Source organism: Oryzias melastigma, linkage group LG17 (genome assembly GCF_002922805.2).
Source record: "Oryzias melastigma strain HK-1 linkage group LG17, ASM292280v2, whole genome shotgun sequence".
Taxonomy (NCBI): domain Eukaryota; kingdom Metazoa; phylum Chordata; class Actinopteri; order Beloniformes; family Adrianichthyidae; genus Oryzias; species Oryzias melastigma.
Window position 1 is genome coordinate 31,903,184 of NC_050528.1, and position 22,604 is coordinate 31,925,787.

Here is a 22,604-nt window from a genome sequence, read left to right on the forward strand (position 1 = left end):
ACAAACACCAAAAATAGTAGGGAAAAAAGTAGTAATATTAACAAATAAAAAAAAAACCAATAAAATAAAATAAAATAAAATAACCAAATAAAGTAAATACCTCATAAACCCTTTTTTTCCCTATTCTCTTTTTCCCTTCTTTCCCATTAAGCCTGTTTTTAATGACTGTTTGATTCATATGATGTGAGCATTTGTTTTTTCACAGTTTTTTTAAAAGTAATAATTGAATGAGATTCTTTTATAGATTTTTCTAGAGTATTCCATAATCTAATACCCTGCACTGAAACACTTTTTTCCTTCATTTTGGTTCTAAATTTATTGGTTTTAAAAATTTCATGCCCTTTTAGGTTATAATTGCTCTTTCTTTTTTCAAACTTCTTTTGTATGTTATGTGGTAAACTTCTGTGATGTGCTCTGTACATAAGTTTTAATATGGAATGATTTACTAAGTCTTTAAATTTTAATAGTTTTAGCTTTATAAACAGAGGTGTAGATGGATCCAGATACTTACTCCCAGTAATGATTCTTATTGCTCGTTTTTGTAACACAAATATTGAATTTATTGATTTCTTGTTAGCATTTCCCCAAATTTCTATGCAGTATGTCAGGTATGGTACAATCAGTGAATTATATATGAGGTATAATGATTTTTCGTCTAGTGACCATTTAACCTTATATAACAGTGCTATTGTTTTTGCTATTTTAGTTTTTATGTAGTTGATATGAGATTTCCAGCTTGTTTTATCGTCTATGATCACCCCTACAAACTTGGTTTCTTTCACTTGTTTAATTTGAGAACCTGCAATTTCTATTGAGATGTTAGTATTTATCTTATGGTTGCTAAATATCATCAGATTTGTTTTTTCACAATTTATTGATAGTTTATTTGTATCTAACCATTTTTTAATTGTTTCCAACTCCCTTTGGATTAACTCCGTCATTTGTTTTATGTCGTCACCCACATAATAAAACGTAGTGTCATCAGCAAATAAAATACATTTTAAGAATTTGGATGCACTGGTGATGTCATTTATATAGATGTTAAAGAGTTTGGGGCCCAAGACTGAACCTTGGGGTACCCCGCATGTTATTGAACTTAATGTGGATTTCGTGTCATTTATTTGTACAAATTGTTTTCTGTTTGATAGGTAGCTGGTGATCCATTGCAGGGTGACTCCTCTGATGCCATATTTATTCATTTTTTCCAGTAATAGTTTGTGGTTTATGGTGTCAAATGCTTTTTTAAGGTCAATGAAAATGCTAATGAGGTGCTTTTTTTGGTCAATGGCTGTGGATATTTCTTCTGTTAACTCCATTAGTGCCAGTGTTGTGGAGTGATTTGTTCTGAACCCGTACTGACTGGTGTTTAATGTACCCTCTTTGGCTAAGAATTTATCTAGTCTGACAACAAATAGTTTTTCCAATATTTTAGAGAATTGTGGTAGCAGGGATATTGGTCTGTAATTGGATAGTATGTGATTATTTCCACTTTTATGAATGGGTATTATTTTTGCAGTTTTCATCCGGTCAGGAAACGTTCCAGATGAAAATGATAAATTGCATATGTAGGTGAAAGGTTGCACAACATGTTCAATTATGTTTTTTATCAATGTCATATCTAAGTTATCACAATCGGTAGATCTTTTGTTCTCGGATTTCTTCACTAAGTCCATTACTTCCTCTTTAGTGACAGCGTTTAAAAACATGCTATTTACTTTTTGTTCTATTTTTTTTCCTGCTTCATGATCCTCATTAGTTATGAAATTTTTAGCCAAATTTGGTCCAACACTAACAAAGAAATCATTAAATCCATCTGCTATATCCTTTGTGTCCTTTAATTCAATCCCATCTTTTTCAAAATAGCTTGGCAATAGACTGTGTGTTTGATCCTTTCCTAACACTCTGTTTATGATTCCCCATGTTGCCTTAGTGTTACTTCTATTTTGCTCCAGCAATGTATTGTAGTACTCTTTTTTTTGTCTTCTGATTATTGAAACCAGTTTATTTTTGTATACTTTATACCTATTTTCAGCTTCTGTGGTTCTTAACTTTAAGTATTTTTTGTATAAATTATTTTTCTTTTTGCAGGCATTTTGTAATCCTTTTGTCATCCATGGTTTACTTAAAACCTTTTTAGCCTTTAGTTTCTTTAGTGTACAATTCTTTTCATATAAGCCATTAATTATATCCATGAAGGAATTGTAGGCATTATTTACATTGTTTACATAGACATCTTTCCAACTTTGTTGTTGCAAATCCCTTTTTAATGCTTCCAATGCCTTTTGTGATCTGTCTCTTCTTACTGATTCTGGTTTGATATGTGGCTTTATGTAATATTGTTCACAGACTGTAAATACTGGTAGGTGATCACTGACATCTGTCATAAGAATGCCACTTTTTCCCAGGTCTTTTGAAACATTTGTAAATATATTATCTATAATTGTTTCACTGTGTGTTGTGATTCTAGTTGGTTTGTTTATCAAAGGGCATAATCCCAGGCTATACATCGAGTTTACAAAGTCATTGCTTATCCTTGATAAGCTCAAGTTACCCAGGTCAATATTAAAGTCTCCACATACATAGACGGACTTATTCCATACTCCACAGAACAAGTTAGTCATCTCATCAGTAAACATTCCAACACAGGTGCCAGGTGCTCGGTAAACACAGCTAACAATGACATTTTTAGTTTTTTCAAAAATGATTTCCACTGTAATGATTTCCATCATATCATTACAACCAAGTGTCATTTTGTCAATAAGTTTACATTTTAAGTTGTTTTTGACATACAATGCTACCCCACCACCTTTTTTTTTCTTTCTGTTTAAACAATACAAGTCATATCCCTCTATACGAACAACATCCGTGTCCTCATCTTTCAGCCATGTTTCAGATACTGCAATTATATTAAATTTTTTGTCATGTAGTGTTAGAAATTCCTGAATTTTATCATAATTACATTTCAGACTTCTTATATTAAAATGGATGATCGATAGAGATCCTTTGGCAATACATTCCTTCAACTCTAGATCTTTGTAATATTTACATTCATTTTCTAGATGAAGAGGCAGATTTTTATCCAATTCCTTTCCGAGATCATATATTTTGTCTGGTTCACTTTGTGTATGTGTTATTGTAACCATAAGTAGGTGTTATATTTTTGTTCGTTTGTTTTTATTAGTAAACAACTTAGTTCTGTAGTTTACAAACATGGAATGGTTCCCTTTTAATTTATTCTTTGTCATAGTGATCCGCTTCCTTCATTTGCTAAGATTTTCCAAATCTTTTAATTCTTTGATCATTTTGGCTTGTGATCCTTCTTTTTCTTTGATCCACACATTTCCATTCCTGGTCCAGGTGGATACAATTTTCTTCTGTTTCTTTAATATTCTTGCCTCTCTGGCAATAGTGCCATTTTTTTTGGTTAGGTGCTCGTTTATATACACATTGGACCCCTTCAGATTTTTTGCTTGTTGTAGTACACTATTTCTCACTTTTCTGCTGGTAAATCTCATGATGATGGTTGGTTTTGCTTTATCAAATTTCTTCGGCAACGTGTGGCAAATAGAAATTGCGTCATTGTGTACATTTATATTTTTGCTGCGTAGGAAACTGACAACTTGCTGTTCTAGTGACTCTTGTTCCTTAGGGGAATCTTCTGTTGAATCAGAATTAGCTACTGATGCATAGGTTTTGTGACGGGTTTCTAAGCCAGATATCACTAGGTCTTCCCTTCGAGTGTACTGCTCAAGTTCGTCCACCCTTTGCTCTAGAGTAGCTATCTTTTTATCTTTTTGCATTAACAAAGCTTTCAAAGCTTTTACCTCTTCCATCTGTTCAATCATTCGCTCCTGCTGCGAAGTTAGCTTGGTCAGCTCACCTGACATGAAGTCAAGAGATTGTTTGATCTCTTCTAAGTCATCAGCTGTAGCCATGTCTTTGCTCCTTCCACCCGCTCTGCCGCCTGGCATCTCCTTTTCGTATCGCGCACCTTGCCAGGTAGAAGGATCTGGGTGGGTCAAATAAGGTCCAATGTATAATCCACAACCTTTGGTGTTGCTTGCTGTTGACTGGTCCCCAGCCTCTCCGCTCCTCCGCCGCTGGTGCAGCTCGTCGTTGGGTGTAGGTCGGACTCCGCTCCGCCGCCGGTGGTTTCTGGCGCCAAGTGACAGGCTAGCCGCTCCGCCACCGGTGCTTCCTGGTGCTGGATGACAGCCCGGTCGCTCCGCCGCCACTGGTGCAGCTCGCCGTTGGGTGTGGGTCGGACTCCGCTCCGCCGCCGGTGGTTTCTGGCGCCAAATGACAGGCTAGCCGCTCTGCCGCCGGTGCTTCCCGGTGCTGGATGACAGCCCGGTCGCTCCGCCGCCGCTGGTGCAGCTCGCCGTTGGGTGTAGGTCGGACTCCGCTCCGCCGCCGGTGGTTTCTGGCGCCAAATGACAGGCTAGCCGCTCCGCCGCCGGTGCTTCCTGGTGCTGGATGACAGCCCGGTCGCTCCGCCGCCGCTGGTGCAGCTCGCCGTTGGGTGTAGGTCGGACTCCGCTCACATAATGTAGTTACGCCCTAGGTTCTGCCAAATGTCATGAATATAACAGCGCTAACAAAAGTTTTCCCAGACCTTAGAGCGCAGGGAACCCTGCAGGGGTTGAGGACCATGTCCAGTAGCTCTGACCTCTGTGGTAATGAAGACTCTTGAGAGGCACATATTACAGTTGCTCAGGCCACGAGTACAGCAGTCTCTGGATCTGCTGCAGTTTGTGTACCAAGAGCTTATTGGAGTAGAGGACGCAGTTTTGTACATGCTCCAAAAAGTTCAGTCATTCTTAAGTTGCGTTCACACCAAACATGATTCGCGCAACAAATTCGCTGCTCGCCGCCTGTCAAAAAATGTGTTCCTGATGCCGCGGCCGCATGTGGGAGGAGCAACCAGCTCTGTCTGTAGATATCTGATTTTGAATGAATGGAAGACACAAATTATGTTGAGGAATGAGGTTTATTTATTGTGAAGAGAAAATCGGTAATCTGGTGTGTCTGAATGACAGCTGCTTCCGTGGTCTCTGGGTGTTTGTGACTGAGTTTGAAGGCTGTCCCAGCCCGTAAAAAATGGCAGCAGCATTATTGAGATAGTTCCCTCTTTTTTTTCACTTGTGCTGTCCAACAGCTGAGCAATCAGATAAGAACTGAGAGCCTCTTGTAACAGATTTTACTGTCACAACAGGGTTAATTGATCTTCTGACATGCAAAGTGTATATTTGTATAAACCCCTTTTATATTTTATGCTAGACTTTATTTACTGTATATTGATTATGTTGGTATCTTTTTTTTTGGACCAGACGGAAAAGAAGGAGTGGAAGGTTGGGGTTGGGGGTTTTGGCCAAAAAGAAAGGTAAAAGAGGGGAGTTTAGAGAAAAGGGAAGAGCAGAAGGTAGTAACATTATAAAACAACCAGGCAGGGGCCACCCATCCCTGCTCAGGAGAAGGAAACCCAAGAGAAGCGGGGGTCCTGGAGGTGTGTTGTAAACAAGGCCCAACCATGCTCACCCACTGATGGATTTTTTGGAGAGGTCCAGTTCTCATGAGCAAGGACCAGAACCCCCACCACCGAGATATGGACACCCCCAGGCTCTGACGTAGTTTGATCCCTCCAGGTCTTAAATCCCACCCCACCCCCACCCCCCGCTAGGGATGGGGGAGGGGACAGAAGGTCGAAGGTCCCACCTCCCCTGTGTGATGTATGTTCCCTCTTTGAATTACCTCTGAGTTCACCCGACAACAAACTCGACTGTTCTGTACAGGGTTAGAACAGACTTTTTTTGGGACAGCTCAAATAGTATAGTATATGAGAGGATTCTTCAAATGTTTTATCAGACAGTTGTTGTCAGTGCAGTTTTATATGGTGTGGTTTGTTGGGGCAACAGGATCACGACGAAGGGCACTAATCGCCTACAAAAACTTATGGACACGTTTGCTTCAGTGGTGGGTGAAGGGGTTCGTTCTGTGAAGACTTTGGAGGAGGGTAAAACAAGTATCATTTTGGAGGCCATTCTTAAGTACAAAAGAAACCCACTGCACATGCCTCGGGCCTCTCAGAGAAGCAGCTGCAGTGAGAGGTTAATGTCGTTGCGCTGCAGAATGGAGAGGTTCGGATGGTCTTTTCCTCATGCAATGCGACTTGTTCCTGTGTCAGCAACCACATATCAGACCGACTAAAGGGACTTTGGTGTGCCCGCTTCTGACTGAGAGGCGCAAGAATGGATAGCTGTGCTCTGGATAGGAGGAGCGCTGCCCTTCCAGTCTTAAGCTGCATTCACATGGATGTTGTGCAACATATTTAATCATCCTGCGGATGGCAAGGATTCCAGTGAGAAGTTATGTTGAATCAAGCAGGGGCGGCAGATCCCAGACACATACTCACTCCAGTTTCGGAGCATGGCTGCGCTGACTGGAAATCCAGCATGCTGACCACAGCTTATCGAGAGGGTCTCACAACTAAGCTGCAGCAGGAGCTTGCATGCTGCGACGAGATCTTGAATTTAGACCAGATCATCGCGATCACCATTGAGATGACTTGATATGCAGACACACAGACTGCTCTTACGGTGATAACAAGAACATATTTTCCTGTCCAAATCTTATTGGGGAGGTCTAACGGAACATCTTTTTCCTTCATATCTTTTCTGGCAAAGATATGAAGAGTGGTCAAAGTAGTGAAGTGTATCCTCAGTTGTTCTTGCAGGCTCTCTAAGTTAGGAACAGGTCTATTCTCAACAACTCATAATTTCTCCTAAGGGCCTCCGGTTCTGACCATGAGCTTATGCAACTCAGCTCCTCCCAGCTCTTTTCAGAGAAAGGGTGAAATGGTTCCGGGGGAACCCCTGCCTCTACTGTGGTCAGGCAGGCCACATCCGCAACACCTGTTATAACCGCCCCTCATAGAACTCTACAAAGCTGGTGAGTGAATCCACACTCATCTTCACCTTGCCACTTTCCCTGCACTTTGACACCCTCAAAGTGGAAACACAGGCCATGACTGACTCAGGGTGGGCAGGGAACTTCATTGTTCTGGCTTTTGCTCACTCTTACAACATCCATTTACTTACCTGATATGAGTGAGTTGCAGTCTCCACCCAAGACAGAAGACCCCTGAGGTAAGGCCAGATCCAATTCCTCACTTAGGACATCATGATCACCGCACCTGATCACTACTACTGTCACATCCCTTGTTTGCTGGTTCAAACAGAACATCAAATAAAGGGAATAGAACTTTGGCAAAACATAAAGTAAGTCAGGAATACTGCTGACCCAGCCACGTTGACTGCCTAACATGTTGGCTGCTTAACAAAATCTAACTATTCAAAAGAAACTAAGCAAGCTCATCTGACTTATATACCTGGAATGGTGCTGATTAAACACTTTGCCCCACCTGCCAGGTGAACAAAATGACAGGGCCAAGGATGCAGCAAGACATAACAACGACAAAACCCTTCATCTCTTCGCCATCAAGTCCTGCCACTGTCCCATTATCCTTGGTCTGCCTTGACTGGAGAGGCACAATCCCACCATAATCTGGTCAGAGCACAGACTCACATTCCCCTCTGCTCACTGACAGCATCTTCAGAGGAAGGGTTGGTTTAGACCTGGTGTGAGATTCACTCCATCACGGCTGATCGCATTTACCTCTATTGTAGAGATCAGCATGGCGAGGATGGAGGTGGGGTTACCAGCCCAATATGAGGATTTACAGGAGCCCTTCAATAAACAGGATGCCACACAGCTCTGTCTTTACCAGTCCTACAACTATGCCATTAATCTCCTACCCAGAGCAATTGCTACCACAGGATGTGTGTTGACGGTGTCTCAGCCTGAGTCAGAAGCCTAGCTAGCAGGCATACATCTGGGAAAAGTCGGCCAAGAATTTTATTGGACCCTCCACTTCTCCTGCTTCAGCCGGCTTCTTTTTGTCAAAAAGAAGGACAGTGGTTTGAGATCATGCATTGATTACTGCACCCTGAATGATATGACTGAAATACAGCTATCTCCTGTCTCTGGTCCCTGCAGCTCTGGAGCAACTTCGAACAACCCCCTTTTTCACTTAAAAGGGGGCTGTTGAGAAGTGCATATAATCTCGTCCGCAGTTTAGGAGGAGGTGAGTTGATGACTGGTTTTTTGACCACCTCCAGAGATTATGAGTATATGGTCATGCCCTTTGGACTCTGCAATGCCCCCTCAGTGTTCCATACTTTTGTCAACTACATCTTTCAGGATATGTTAGATTTTGAAATTCTTTTCATTAATAACATCCTGGTTTATTCAAACACCTTCGAAGAGAACGTCTCTCTGATTGCCCACAGACTTCCTTGGCTTTACCAATTTCTACCGTGACTTCATTCACGGCTTCATTCGGTAGCTCCTCTCACCTCCCTCCTCAAAGTAGCTCTCAAGTGTCTCCTCTGGACTTTGGATACTACCACTTTGTTTTAATACACTGAAGCAGTATTTTTCACAGGGACCATCCTCCACCATTTAGACCTGTCTACCCAAATCATTGCGGAGGTGGACGCATCAAGCACAGTGGTTGGATCTGTGCTTTCACAATGCCTTGATCACCTTGTCAAAATGTTCCAGTGTACATACTTCTCCAGGAAGGTGGAGGACTAGAGAGGAACTACAACGTGAGCTGCGAGCAATGAAGGAGGCGTCCTCTTAGTGGAGGCACTGGCTGGAAGGGACAGACCTATGAAAAAGTCTTACAGACAACAGGAACCTGGATTACATCAGGGCAGGTTGCATATATCTTGGTTGCATCATTGCAACGAAGATACATAGACACATGGATCAATACACGAGCAACACAAAAGGGAATTGGTAGGGAATCCAGAGGGGCCAAACACCAACTCCTGGTTGATAGAACAGTTGCGCAAGACTGCAGGTCACCAACAAGCGTTCCACAGCCTGGATTGGTTACAAGAAAGCCTATGACTTAATGCCACACAGCTGGATAGATGAATGCTTGGAGATCTAAAACATCAACAGGACTCTAAGAGCCTTCATAGGAAACTCAATGAAGTTGTGGAAAACCACCCTTGGAACCAATGGCAAGCCACTTGCTCAAGTGACCGACAAATGTGGCATATACCAAGGTGACGCTTTGTCCCCAATGCTGTTCTGCATAGGTCTGAACCCCCTCAGCCAAATAATCAATAAGACTGGCTATGGATACCAACTCAGAAATGGGGCCACCATCAGTCACCTCCTCTACATGGATGACATCAAGCTGTACGCTAAGAGCGAGCGGGACATTGACTCCCTGATCCACACCACAAGGATCTACAGTACTGACATTGGGATGTCATTCGGGCTCGAGAAATGCAGTCAGATGGGGACAAAGAGAGGCAAGGTAGTCCACACAGAAGGGGTCTCACTCCCAGAAGGAACAATAGCAGACATTGAGGTCAGTTGCAAGTATTTTGGAATTCCACAGACAAATGGCAACAAGGAAAGCTGCGACAGCCAAATACCTCCAACGAGTAAAGCAAGTCCTGAGAAGCCAGCTCAATGGAAAGAACAAAACCCACGCAATAAACTGTTACGTACTGCCAGTCATCAGATACCCTGCAGAAATAATAAGACGAACAAAAGAAGAGATACAGACCACGGATGTTAAGAGTTGAAAGCTCTTCACCATACATGGAGGTTCCATCCCAAATCCAGCACCCTGAGACTGTATACTAAATAACTGTATAGTAAACTCAACTAATCCGGGTTAAGAGTGTAAACATTGTTCTGCTTCTTCTGGAGGGAGTTTCATTTTGGCCACTAGGTGGCGATTGCACTGTAGTATTGCACTTTATTCCAGAAGAAGAAAAAAGAATGACCAAAATACAGTGCTTTAGACCAGTGGTCCCCAACCACTGGGCCGCGCGCCGGTGCCGGTCCGTGGATCCCTTGCCATAAATATTAACTGTTTTATTATTATTATTATTATTGACATGGAAATCTTTAATTTTGAAAATTCATCAGATTCTCTTGATTAACTTGAGCACTAAAAGCAGTCTGGCAGCGTGTAACACGAGAAAAGTTGCATGTGGAACCTTTCTTTGCAAATGGAAAAGAACAGACAGAAGAACAGGAAGAACAGGTGATTCCCACACCGTACCTGTCTGTAGAGAGACGTGACTTTCATGAATGAATCTAATCTTTAGAACGGTCATAGAAATGCTCAAACAAGATCATCCATTCAGATGCTAATTTCAGAGAAGTATGAATACAATTCATGCAATTACTTCTATCGAAGTAAAGAAAAATGAGAATTGCGCGGCGCGTGCAAGTAAGCGCGTGCAGGGGGAGGGGCGATCAGACTGGTTACATTTTGTATATGTATTTTTTTAAATGAGATGATCTCATAATAGTAAAATAAACTAGTTTTTAACCACTCTTGACATGACAGCCCCCCCCCAGCCCGGGCCGTGGTAAAATCCTCATGGGTTGACCGGTCCGCAGCCACAAAAATGTTGGGGACTACTGTTTTAGACAACAGTGGTTACTTTTAAACAAATGTTTCTTTAAAAAGTTTCAAAAATTTATGTCTGTGAGTTTATAAAGCTGCTATTTTAGTCAGCAATGTACGTTTAGGTAGACCAAACGTTAGCATTAGCCGTCTTATGGGGAATTCTATTAAATGTTAGCATCAAGCTACCAAACTTTAGCTTTTATATGATAAATCAATTTCTATTTTTACAGCTCAATTATTGGTTTATTGAGCTTAGATCAAGTAAAACCGATTATTCAATTTTATTAACCAAGCCCTAATAATCAGAACTTAAAAAAAAAATCAAAGAATATCATATGCCATTGACTTGATGCATACTTTGTGAATAACTTGTCCTTTTTCCAGTGCCGCTTGAAAACTACATCCCTACATTGTTTCCCCCAAATTTACGGCATGGGAAACAAAAGCATGCATCAAGCTTTGCTGAATACTCCAGACATTAACATTAGTCACAATCCAAGTGTAGTGATATGCCCAAGGTTGGTATTCCTTCTTCTTCTGCCTGATTAACAGCCGTCATTCTGGTCTTGACAGAGTTTATAGTTCTCCTCGTTGTTATAACGTCGGTCTTTGTTTGTCAGGTCTATTCAAATTCAGCTGATATCACTGCCAAGAAACTTGAGCTCTAGTTGTCTGCAGGTCTGAACTCTTTGCTGGAAATCAGCGTCACAGTTGACTTTAAGAGATAGGGCTACATCCCAGGTGCCATGCTTTTCTTAGAATCACATATGACTTTTTTTTCTTTCTTCATTTTATTGATCAGTCTTTCCTTTTGTTGACAACCAGTACCCTGGACCGGTCCGGTGGACCAAGTGATTTAAAGGGTGACCAAACCCTAAATAAACTCTTTTGGGCTGTTGACTTCTATAAATGGGACTTTAAAAAAGCTGTCTGTTGGTCATTGCATATTTTTTGACTAATTAAAATAAACTTCTTTTATTCTTGAAACTATAGTCAAAAATCGTCCATGTCCTGCCCCTACAGGGGAAATTCAAAGGATTCAAAGGTTTCAAAGGATTTATAATGTCAGACCAGTGGGCAAATTAATGTCACTGGCAAAGATTGGAACTCAGGTCCTGGGGAAAAAAATAAACAAACAAATGAACAAATAAATAAAGTAAACATATAGAACACATCAGTCACACAGAGTTCAGAAATAATCAATAATAATAATTAATAATTAATTATTAATTTCACACTCTCATTTGGTGCTTGCTCCATTACATTGTGACTCACAACTACAACACACTGATCAGTATTACACACATTTGTGCAAAAATGTTGCATATATTTCTAATTAAGCATGTTTAAATTAACTATTTTATTGTTTTCACTACTTTTAATCTTGACTCTTCTGTGAATGAAAAAAGCATTTGTGAAGTCAATTTCTTAAAAAATGTTAAAGATATTAAAAAATGACTAGAAATAAACTTTAAGGCTTTGATGAAAAGTTGATGCTGTCCTGAGTAAGGAATGTGTCTATCCAAAGGTTCAGAGAAAAGACGGTTAGTTTGTTAAAACAACATGACATAAGACATAAGACTACACTTTGAATTATTATTAGTGTTTTGTATTTGCGAGAGAATAATTATGAAGTGAAAATTTCAAAATAAAGGGAGACCCACACACATTTATGGAGCCATCTGATTGGTCAATTTATAACTCCAATAATGGAAAAAAATCTTTAAAAAAATTAGGATTAGAAAAAAGAAGTTAATCAGGAAGCAGCAGAGGAAGAATGATTATTCTGACATAAAATGACTGAGAAATAACTGTCTGTTTCTCAATGTAAGTCAATGAGACTTTGGCCTTTTTGCAACCCAGTGGTACTTCCTATATGGAACACGGAAGTAGGGGGGCTTGCTCAGTCCAGTTCTTATACACAGTCAATGGTTGTGACGGGGTGCGGCGCCTGGGGAGTGTCTCGCCCGGGGAGTAATTCAGTGTAGAACTGCCACTGTATCCACTGAATGCAATTACTGTCATACTTGTGTACTGTACTGTCTTAACAAATTTGCTTCTTGGCGGTTATCCAAAACCTTTTCTTGAGCTCATCATGGACGACGTGCATACTGAGACATGAGTTTATTTATTTTGAAAAACTGAATAAAAACATTGGTACACGTCTCCGTGTCTGGGTTCAGATCTCCCGATGAGGAGCATTAGCTATCCCGCAGCTGCTTCTCCGTTACAGGGATAGGCAGTCAGGGTAAAGCAGTATGGCAAGCCAAAAGGATCAAAAATTGCTTGGAAAAGTAGGCATGGCAGTGTCCTATTTGCATTTGTACTACGGATAATAATTATATAATAATTAGGGCTGTCAGATTTGTTGCGTTAATTACGCGTTAATTTGACATGTGCATGATGCCGACAATTTTTTTGACACATTAATCGCGGATTTTCTCATACGTGCCTTTCCACATCGCGCGCAGTCGTCCCTCATCACCCTCTAACTCACCGGCTGCTCTCACCAGATCACGGGCGGGTCTCCAACCATCGAGCTGATAGCTGAAACCGGCCCGGCGCCAGGACGCGGAGAGCTCCTGCACCCTAACCCGGCTCCGGTTCGCGTCCAGTACCACGTCTGGTGGTACCGGCTTGCGTCCGACGTCGCGTCCCAAGAGCTGTGGACCCCCGGCGTTCTGAACAGCAAGCGCTCCGGGGGACATTTTAAATGTAGTTTAAACAACGCCAATTATTTGGAGATGAAAAGATAAATCTCAGCTTTGAGTGTGTGGCCCGTCCGTCTTTCGGCGCGCGAAAATATGCTAAATGTCCCAAAGTTCTGGAGGTTTAAGCGTGATCCACCCCCAGCATAGCGGTCTGTCTGCCGGCATATTCATCCGTGAGCTCCGCTGGACACGTCGCTGCATCGAGCTGCAGCCAGAGAACGCGGCGGCAGTAACAGACTGTCAAACTATCCACAGTGTATCCCGCTTTTCTCAGTCTTTAAGGTTTTAAAAAACAAAAGTTAATAGGAAATGATAAATCTCTATTTCATTTATTACTGCAGTTCAGCAGAGGAGGAAAAGATTTGGTCCTGACAAAAAATGAACATGAAAGTGTTATGGAAATTTTCTTTTGGATGTTTTTTATTTTATTTTACTGAACGTTGATTGAAGTTTTGAATTTAAAATGCCCTTCACTTGCACTTGGGCTTTTGTTAGGCATTTTATGTTACAGCCTTTTATTGTTAAGAAAGTTTATCTCAATACAATGTTACAAAATAAAGTATTTCTGATAAAAACTATAAATTTTGCCATTCTTGTTTTCATAATTACTGCTAAATTCCACAAACCACACATTTTTTTTCCTAAAAAATACGTATATTAATATTAATTTGCGATTAATTGTGAGTTAACTATGGACAATGCGATTAAGTGCGATTAAAAATTTTAAGCAGCTGACAGCTCTAATAATAATAGAAATATTTACATGTTCCCACAGTTAGTTACAATATTACATTGAATACAAAGAATATGAAAGTTCAATTTTAACTTTTTCATTTAGGATTTAAGTTGAACATGGGGGGGGGGGGTAAAATTGCATATTTAGCATTTTTTCTCTTAGTTTTGGTAGATTTGGTCTCCAGACATGTAAATGTAACCAGAAACATTTTTACATTTTTGTTTATGTAACTTTAAAAACTTTTATTTTTTTTCTACTTTTTACTGATCTGAAAAATAATCCGAACAGTAACCCTAAAACTGACACGATCTGAACCGTGAGTTTGTGATCCCTAGGTGAAAATACCCACAAGTCAGTCAGCACTGGGCTTCTTTCTGTGATAGAAATTCTGTGGAGCCTTCACAGTCACTTCCGATGCTTTTAGCAGCCTTTTTTAGCTAGCCAAGATGGACTGACAACAGTAAATGGATAAAGTCAAAGACCAGCTCCACGTCTCTCATTAGGATCCCAGTTTACTGTTTTCATAGGAAGAAAGTTTGTTTTAGCTTTCTTGTTTTTCAATCAAAAATGGCCAGTCCTTGCTGTTAAATGATTCAAAGACAAATGTTATTTACTTTTTATTCTTACTCATGTGTGTTACCTGAATGGATACAGAATCAAAATGAATAAATTAAACCATATTCTTTACTTTCTCCTTTTATTTCATGACATGCAAAATAATATTGTATTTGGCTCATGAACCGGAATCCCATTTAGATTTTGTCCCATTGAGTGGAAAAGTTTGGGCACTCCTGAGCAGCTCTAGACTCTGGTCTTCCTCTAGACCTCTTTCCTGATAGCTCTTGACTCACCATCTTTCTACCAATATCGTCTCTGTCTCTCCTCTGGACATCTCCAAACCATCTCAGTCTGGCCTCTCTGACTTTATCTCCAAAACCTCTAACATGTGCTGTCCCTCTGATGTATTCATTCCTGATCCTATGCAACCTGGTCACTCCCAAAGAGAACCTCAGCATCTTCATCTCTGCTACCTCCAGCTCTGCTTTCTGTCTTTTCCTCTCTGTCTCTAGGCTGAACAACATGGCTGCTCTCACTCCTTTCCTTTCATTTGAGATGAAACTCTTCTAAGACACCTGACACTTTTCTCCACCCATTCCAACCTGCTGCACTCGCTTCTTTACTCTCCATGACTTTGGACTGTTGACCCTATATCAGGGGTGTAAAACTCAGCATAATAGCAAAATAACCTATGGTCAACTTGTAATCTTTTAGTTTTGTTTCTTTTTTTGTTTTGTTTTTCTCAGTTAAAAAAAAGCCTCAACTAACCTAGTATCACTTATTATTACACATTCATTCACGAAGACCAAATGAATTTTAAATAAAATTAATTTTACTAAAAATTTTTTATTAATTTTATAAATGTTTTCAATTTCATACAGACCGAATATATTACAATCGACGTTAAAGCAATTCTGATAATAAACATATAGGGGCTATGGAAAAAAACAGGTTTAGGTTTAAGCTTATATTTATAAGGCCCCTTAAAATGACCTCGGTCAAACAAGGCGCTGCACAATAAAAGTTCAGGGAACAATAAAAACAGCTGAGTTGTTAAAAACTATTCCACATAAAAATATACACTGCTCACAAAAATTAAAGGAACACCTTTTTATTGGGCCTGGCATGAACTGCATTAAACCTGTCTGATAATTTTCTGGTTGGTTAAGCAGCTGAGGGCCTCGTTAATCCATTTCAGCTGTATTGGTGTTCATGGAATTAACAGCAGGTGCACTTCAGTGGCAACAATTAGAAAAGACAGACAGATAGATAGACCTTTATTGTCATTATCACAAGGACAATGAAATTGCAGCAACCGTTTCAGTGCAAGTGGCATAAAAAATACAGAACATAATATAAAAATACGATATAAATTATAAAAAATATGTAGAAAAATATATACAATGAACTGTGCCATATAAGACTATGAGCATATATGTACATTATGGATGTGCAAAAAAGCGAGCATTTAAATAACCAAGCGAGCATTTAAATAACCATCTAAAAAACCCTCAAAACAGGACTGGTGTTACATGCAGAGGTCATTTCAAGTTTCTCCCTCTTGATCTTTTTTGGCTGGTTTTCCACTCGTGCTGATTTTGGCTTGATAATTATCTCTACTGGCAGTATGAGGAGATTCCTTAACCCTACAGAAGTTGAACAGGTTGTCCAACTTCTCCAGGATGGCACATCCACACGTGCTGCAGCAAGAAGGTTTAATGTGTCTCCCAGCACAATCTCCAGAACATGGAGGAGATTTCAGGAGACTGGTGGTTATTCTGGGAGAGCTGGACAGGGCCGTAGAAGGTCCTCAACCCCTCAGCAGGACCCATACCTGCTCCTTTGTGCAAGGCGGAACAGGCTGAGCACTGCTCGTGCCCTACAGAATGACCTCCAGAGGGCCACTGGTGTGAATGTCTCTACCCAAACAATCAGGAACAGACTTCATGAAGGTGGCCTGAGGGCCCCACGTCCTGTAGTGGGCCCTGTGCTCACTGCCCAGCACCGTGGAGCTCCACTGGCATTTGCTCAAGAACACCAGAATTGGCAAGTCCACCACTGGTGCCCTGTACTTTTCACAGACGAGAGCAGGTTCACCCTGAGCACCTGTGATAGACGTGAAAGAGTCTGGAGAAGACAAGGAGAACGTTATGCTGCCTGCAACGTGGTTCAACATGACAGGTTTGGTGGTGGGTCAGTGATGGTCTGGGGAGGCATATCCATGGAGGGACGCACAGACCTCTACTGCCTAGGAAATGGTGCTCTGACTGCCATAAGGTATCCAGATGAAATCCTTGAACCCATTGTCAGACCCTACGCTGGTGCAGTAGGTCCTGGTTTCCTCCTAATACACGACAATGCCCGGCCTCACGTGGCAAGAGTATGCAGGCAGTACCTGGAGGATGAAGGAATTGAAACAACTGAATGGCCTTCACAATCTCCTGACTTAAACCTAATAGAACCAGCTTAGTGGCCTTGTGGTAGAGTGTCCGCCCTGAGATTGGAAGGTCGTGGGTTCAAATCCCAGCCGAGTCATACCAAAGACTCTAAAAATGAGACCCAGTACCTCCCTGCTTGACACTCAGCACTAAGGAGATGGACTGGGGGTTTAAACCACCAAATACTTCCTGAGCTCGGCTGTGTCTGCAGCTCACCGCTCCCCCAGGGGATGGGTCAAGAACAAATTTCACACACGTAGGTGTGTGACAAATAATGGGACTTTAACTTTAACATCTCTGGGACATTATGTTTGGGTCCATTAGGCACTGCCAGGTTGCTCCTCAGACTGTACCACAGCTCAGGGTGTCATGTCTGAGCTCTTCTCAGCCCCTCCTTTTACCTGCCTTGCTGAGCTGCCTTGATTGCTCATCTGCCTCACCTGTGCTGTCAGCTATTTATGCCTTGCTTCTCCAGCTTTTCCCTGTCAGATTCTTCTTGACCAGAAAACCAAACGTGCGAGATCCCTGCTCGAACAACTTCAACCAGTCTGCATCTAGTCTGCCTGCCAGCCAAACTCCAGTCTGTCTGCCAGCTAAACTACAGTCTCCCTGCCAGCTGAAACCCAGTCTGCATCCAGTCTGCCTGCCAGCTGAACTCCAGTCTGCCTGCCAGCCAAGCTCTCAGCCTGCATCCAGTCTGCCTGCCAGCCAAGCTCTCAGCCTGCATCCAGTCTGCCTGCCAGCCAAGCTCTCAGCCTGCATCCAGTCTGTCTGCCAGCCAAGCTTCAGCCCTCATCCAGTCTGCCTGCCAGCCAAGCTCCAAGCCTCGGCCTCACCTCACCCCCGGACTTATACTCCTCTGCAATAAAACTTTCAAACTTGCCCTCTGTTTTTGACGCTTTACTCGGTGTCCTCTTACAGACTACCCAACACAGGGATGCCATCACACAGATCTGGGAGGAAATGCCACAAGACACCATCCGTCATCTCATTAGGAGCATGCCGCCACGTTGTCAAGCATGCATACAAGCTGGTAGGGCCACACAAGATACTGAAAAGCATTTTGAGTTGCAGAATTTAAGTTTTGGAAAAAATGGACTAGCCTGCCACATCTTCATTTCACTCTGATTTGATGGTGTCTACACAATTTAGCCTCTGTAGGCTGAAAACTTTTATTTCCATTAAAAGACTTGGCATCCTTTTGCTCCTAAGACACTGCCCTGTCGTTATTTGTATAGATATCCAACTTCAAATTGAGATCTGATGTATCTAATGTGTTCTTTTAAAGTGCTCCTTTAATTTTTGTGAGCAGTATAGATAAATTGCATAAAAACCATGAATACAACCATAAAATAACCCCCTGCCTAAAATAAAGATGTGCAAATAAATTAAAAAATAACCTAAGCTGAACTTGAAAACACTTGTGAACATAAGATTTTGAAAATAACCTCCCAGGGAACCAAACTCCACCTTACCCAGACTTGGCATGCACTTGTAAAGACATGCTTTTTATATCTTAAGCTCTTTTCATCCTGGTCTTTTTTTTTGCTCCCCCTAGTGGCGCAATTGAGGTCATTTCTTAGAAGTCCCACAGAGCAGCCATTTGGCTTTTCTACCTATAAAACCCGCACGGCAGCCAGTTGGCTGTAAGGCTTTTAGCCAATATCCTAAATCAGGTGTGAATTGAGGCTTTTGTTATGCAAACTCCACCAAAGGTGGGGCCATGCTGAACCCCTTCAGCAAAACTTGTTTTCATGTTGCCATCTTAGGGAGAGATCAACAGACATGGGTTTCTTTATTTTGATGGTACAAAAAAAAAAAGGTTATTACACCTACTTGAAAATAATAATAAAAAGTGGTCAAGTATATTCTGGCAATCACTTACTATCCTGGCAATGCCGGCATCTCCTTTCTGCATTTGCAACATGTGAATCTGTTGCAGTCAACACATTGCACAATAGCATGATAATTCTTGCATCTATGTTTGACCTGATGGCTCTTCTTCCAGGGCTAACTGGGGAAGGTTGTCACAGAAGGAATTGTTCATTTTGTTCTGTCTTCGCACACACATGACTGTTAGCCAACTCTCTTGCAAGGTCAACCAGGAAGTCCAGCATTCTCTCCTGTGTTGATGCTTGATACAACACATGTGCATTTAGTGCTGCCATATAGAACACAACAACTGGCAGATGCTGATTTGAAAGCCGGCTGCATGCAATAGGGCATTTCTATAAGTGTACAAATTTACATCCATTGTTTACAACTGTGCGAGACCCTACATGATAATGGGAGAAATGTTCAGTCAAATCATGTGCTTGCTAGGCTACATCAGGGGTCCCCAAAAACTTGGGCCTACGGACCAGATCCGGTGTAGGTTCCACATGTGCTCGGCCTGCAAGATCGGCTCGGGGGCTTGCGACTAGTGATGATGTCACACTACTGTAACTTAGACAACGACTTAGCTATTTTGCACCGTTTTTCTGTACTGAAACTGATGTTTATAACAATGTTTATTATGAAAAAAAGAAAAGAAAAAGTGTTGAGACCTGGTCGGCTTATTATTTATTATTTTGCATTGACAGCTCTTTCACTAATGGCTGCTCTCCTCAGTGTTTATGTCATCGAGCAGAAAGTGAGCTGCATATTCTAGCGGGATTTTCTCCGGTTTGTGCGACCAAAAAGAAGTTCAACACTGCAAGGATGTATTGTGAAAAAAATACGAGCAAATAACCACTTTATTTTTTTCATTTTTTTTTAAATGTGTGACCAACAACAAGCTAGCATACTACTCCCGAGCACCCACTTTAGCACAAACTTCACGTTTGCAGCCTGATTTTTCTGTATTAAATTAACGATCATTATCCTGTGATGATTCACCTTTACATGAAGGTGGCTGGTGTTAGGATGCTAAAGTCTTAGATGGAGGAAACTGATTCGCTGTGGCGACACCAGAAGGGAAAAGCCAAAAGGAAAAGAAGATCCTGTGATGATTCGCCTCGACTGAATTGTTTTGTTGTCAAGGTTTTTGCAGTTGATTGTAAATATTGCGCCACCTTTTGTGATTATTACACGTCATCAAGGCGCAAGCCCCAGAGCCGATCTAGCAGGCCGAGCATGTGGTACCTAGACACAGGCCAGTCTCCAATCACGTTCAGAGGCATATTTATTTATTTATTTTTCTTTCAGTCCGTTTGATCGAGACCCACAGAGTGTGACTTTTTATCCCACCCTTCTCCAGTCTGAACTACAACAGGAAAGGATAGACTATTTATTTGTTTAATGTTTTAATTTTATTTTTTCTGTGAAGATTACAGAAATTAATAATTAAAATTGTGTTATGTGTGGCTTTCTGGAAAAAACCTTAAATGTTTACGTTTAGGCTGTGATTGTTTCACTTTTTTGTTGGCCAATAAACCGACTCCCCATCAGAGAAGAAAACAGTTCTGTGGCCCTCACAAGAAAAAGTTTTCTCTGCAACCGATCCTCAACACAGTTTGTTGGCAAACCTTCCTCCCCCACACAACAGAACAATCCCACCAACAACCCCCACCCCTCCCTCCCCTTCTAATTCCCCAGGTAATGACCACATTTACACATACAATGATGCAAATGTTAGCCAGGAGAGTAGCCAGTTAGCTTCCCCTTGGTTCAAGGAGGTCAAAAAAAAAGCCTGGGACTTCTAGTGTTAAAGAACCATAAGTCGCCACAAGAATTGGCAAGAAACTTGCTTTTTTTTTTCAACATCTATATATTTTTTTCTCTTCATGACTGGGCCTAATTAAGCCTACTCGCGGGGCGGATGTTTAACAACCCTGTCCAAGATACTTAAACTCCTCCACCTTCTTTATCTCTTCTCCCTGTAACCTCACTCTTCCACTCTGGTTCCTCTCATTCACACACATGTACTCTGTCTTACTGCGGCTAACCTTCATTCCTCTCCTTTCCAGGGCAAACCTCCACCTCTCTAACTCCACCTCCACCTGTTCCCTGCTCTCACTACAAATCACAATATCATCTGCAAACATCATAGTCCATGGTGATTCCTGTCTAACCTCATCCGTCAGTCTGTCCATCACCATTGCAAACAGGAAGGGGCTCAGAGCTGATCCCTGATGTAATCCCACCTCCACCTTGAACTCCTCTGTCACCCCTACAGCACACCTCACCACTGTCTTACAGCCCTCATACATGTCCTGCACTGCTCGGACATACTTCTCTGTCACTCCAGACTTCCTCATACAATACCATAGTTCCTCTCTGGGCACTCTGTCATAAGCTTTCTCCAGATCAACCCAGTCATCATAAGTCCCTCATTTTGCCTTTGACACCTCTACTTTCACCTTATACTGTACATCCCGTACTCCTGTCTACTCTTCTCAGTCCTTTCAGTGTCCCACTTCTTCTGAACTAGCCTTTCACTATACACTTCTGCACCTCCTCATTCCACCACCTGAAGCTGCATTATTGGGTGATGGAATTAATTTGTATACTTTCTTTGGTTGAAGAAAAAAACGTTTGCCTCTTTGCACAGCCAGTGCTGCCCCCACCTCACTTTAAGCAGCTATCGCCTCAGTGCTGATGAACACTAAACAAAGAAAACCCAATCCATTTGTTTGAACTGTGATACAATAGAGAATTTTTTTTAAACGTGTATTGTTTTATCATCTGTGGTACCTATCTGGAAAGTGGTAAAACTGACCTCAACATAGGAGCAAATAAGTATCTGTACAAGACACAAGCCTAAGAACAAAATGTGTATCTACAAATGATGACTATATGACAATAAGCTTTTAATGTTTAGAAAAATTCAGTTCCTAATAAACATTTTACGATAATTTGATTCTATTCAGCACTGACAACAAGGATGTTCTGATTGAGAAAATCAATGAAGTTCTAGGAGACATTCCCATCAGGCATTAGATTAAAAACAATGCTATATGTTAAATCTTAATCTTTTATCTTGTCTCATCAGTTAAGCTTCGACTTCAGGCTACTTCGGCAGGAGAGGTGGTGATCAAAGGAGTTTGTTCAAACAGATATCTGGCAATGCATGGAGATGGCCGCCTATTTGGAGTGGTGAGTGACCAGGATCTGTTTACTCATAATGGTCCATAACAGAAACTGATTCTTTTTGATCCAGCACGTTATCTAAACAGAGCAATGACATTGTTTGAACCATAATAAATAGGGTAATAATTGTACAAAAATTTGGCCAAAAGTGCCTCTTAAAATACTGATTACATGCACCAAAAGAACAAGAATAAGATGCCTTAACAAAAATATGTGTTCATCTAGATCAGAGGTCGGCAACCCAATGTGTTGAAAGAGCCACTTTGGACCAATACAATAAAAAACATATATGTCTGGAGCCGCATAATTTGAAACGGCTTATAAAAGCCTTACACTGTAAGTAACACGTGGAAAATGTGTCGAATAAACGATTATTTAAACGATTATTTTTCCTGCTGTGTGTCTTTGTGTCATATAAGTTTCGTTTCAGGCCTCATGACAAATTGGTAAGACATTGCAGCGTCAAATTATCTGACAAAAGCTGAGTAGCCTCAAAAACGAACATTTGAGCTTTTATTTTGACATCCCTCAATGACATAACGAGGGGGGGGTCCTGATCAGTCTCTCCCTCATTCTCACTCCAG

General features: G+C 41.4%; 1 protein-coding gene across 1 annotated transcript in view; it reads left to right on the plus strand.

The window, feature by feature from the left end:
* The window catches only part of fgf2 (fibroblast growth factor 2), a 40,867-nt gene that overhangs the window by 2,106 nt on the left and 16,157 nt on the right, over positions 1–22,604 (plus strand). Inside the window, exon 2 of the mRNA XM_024279997.2 lies at positions 21,923–22,026. Within this exon, the coding sequence (XP_024135765.1) occupies positions 21,923–22,026 (104 nt within the window). The remainder of the gene's footprint in view (positions 1–21,922; positions 22,027–22,604) is intronic.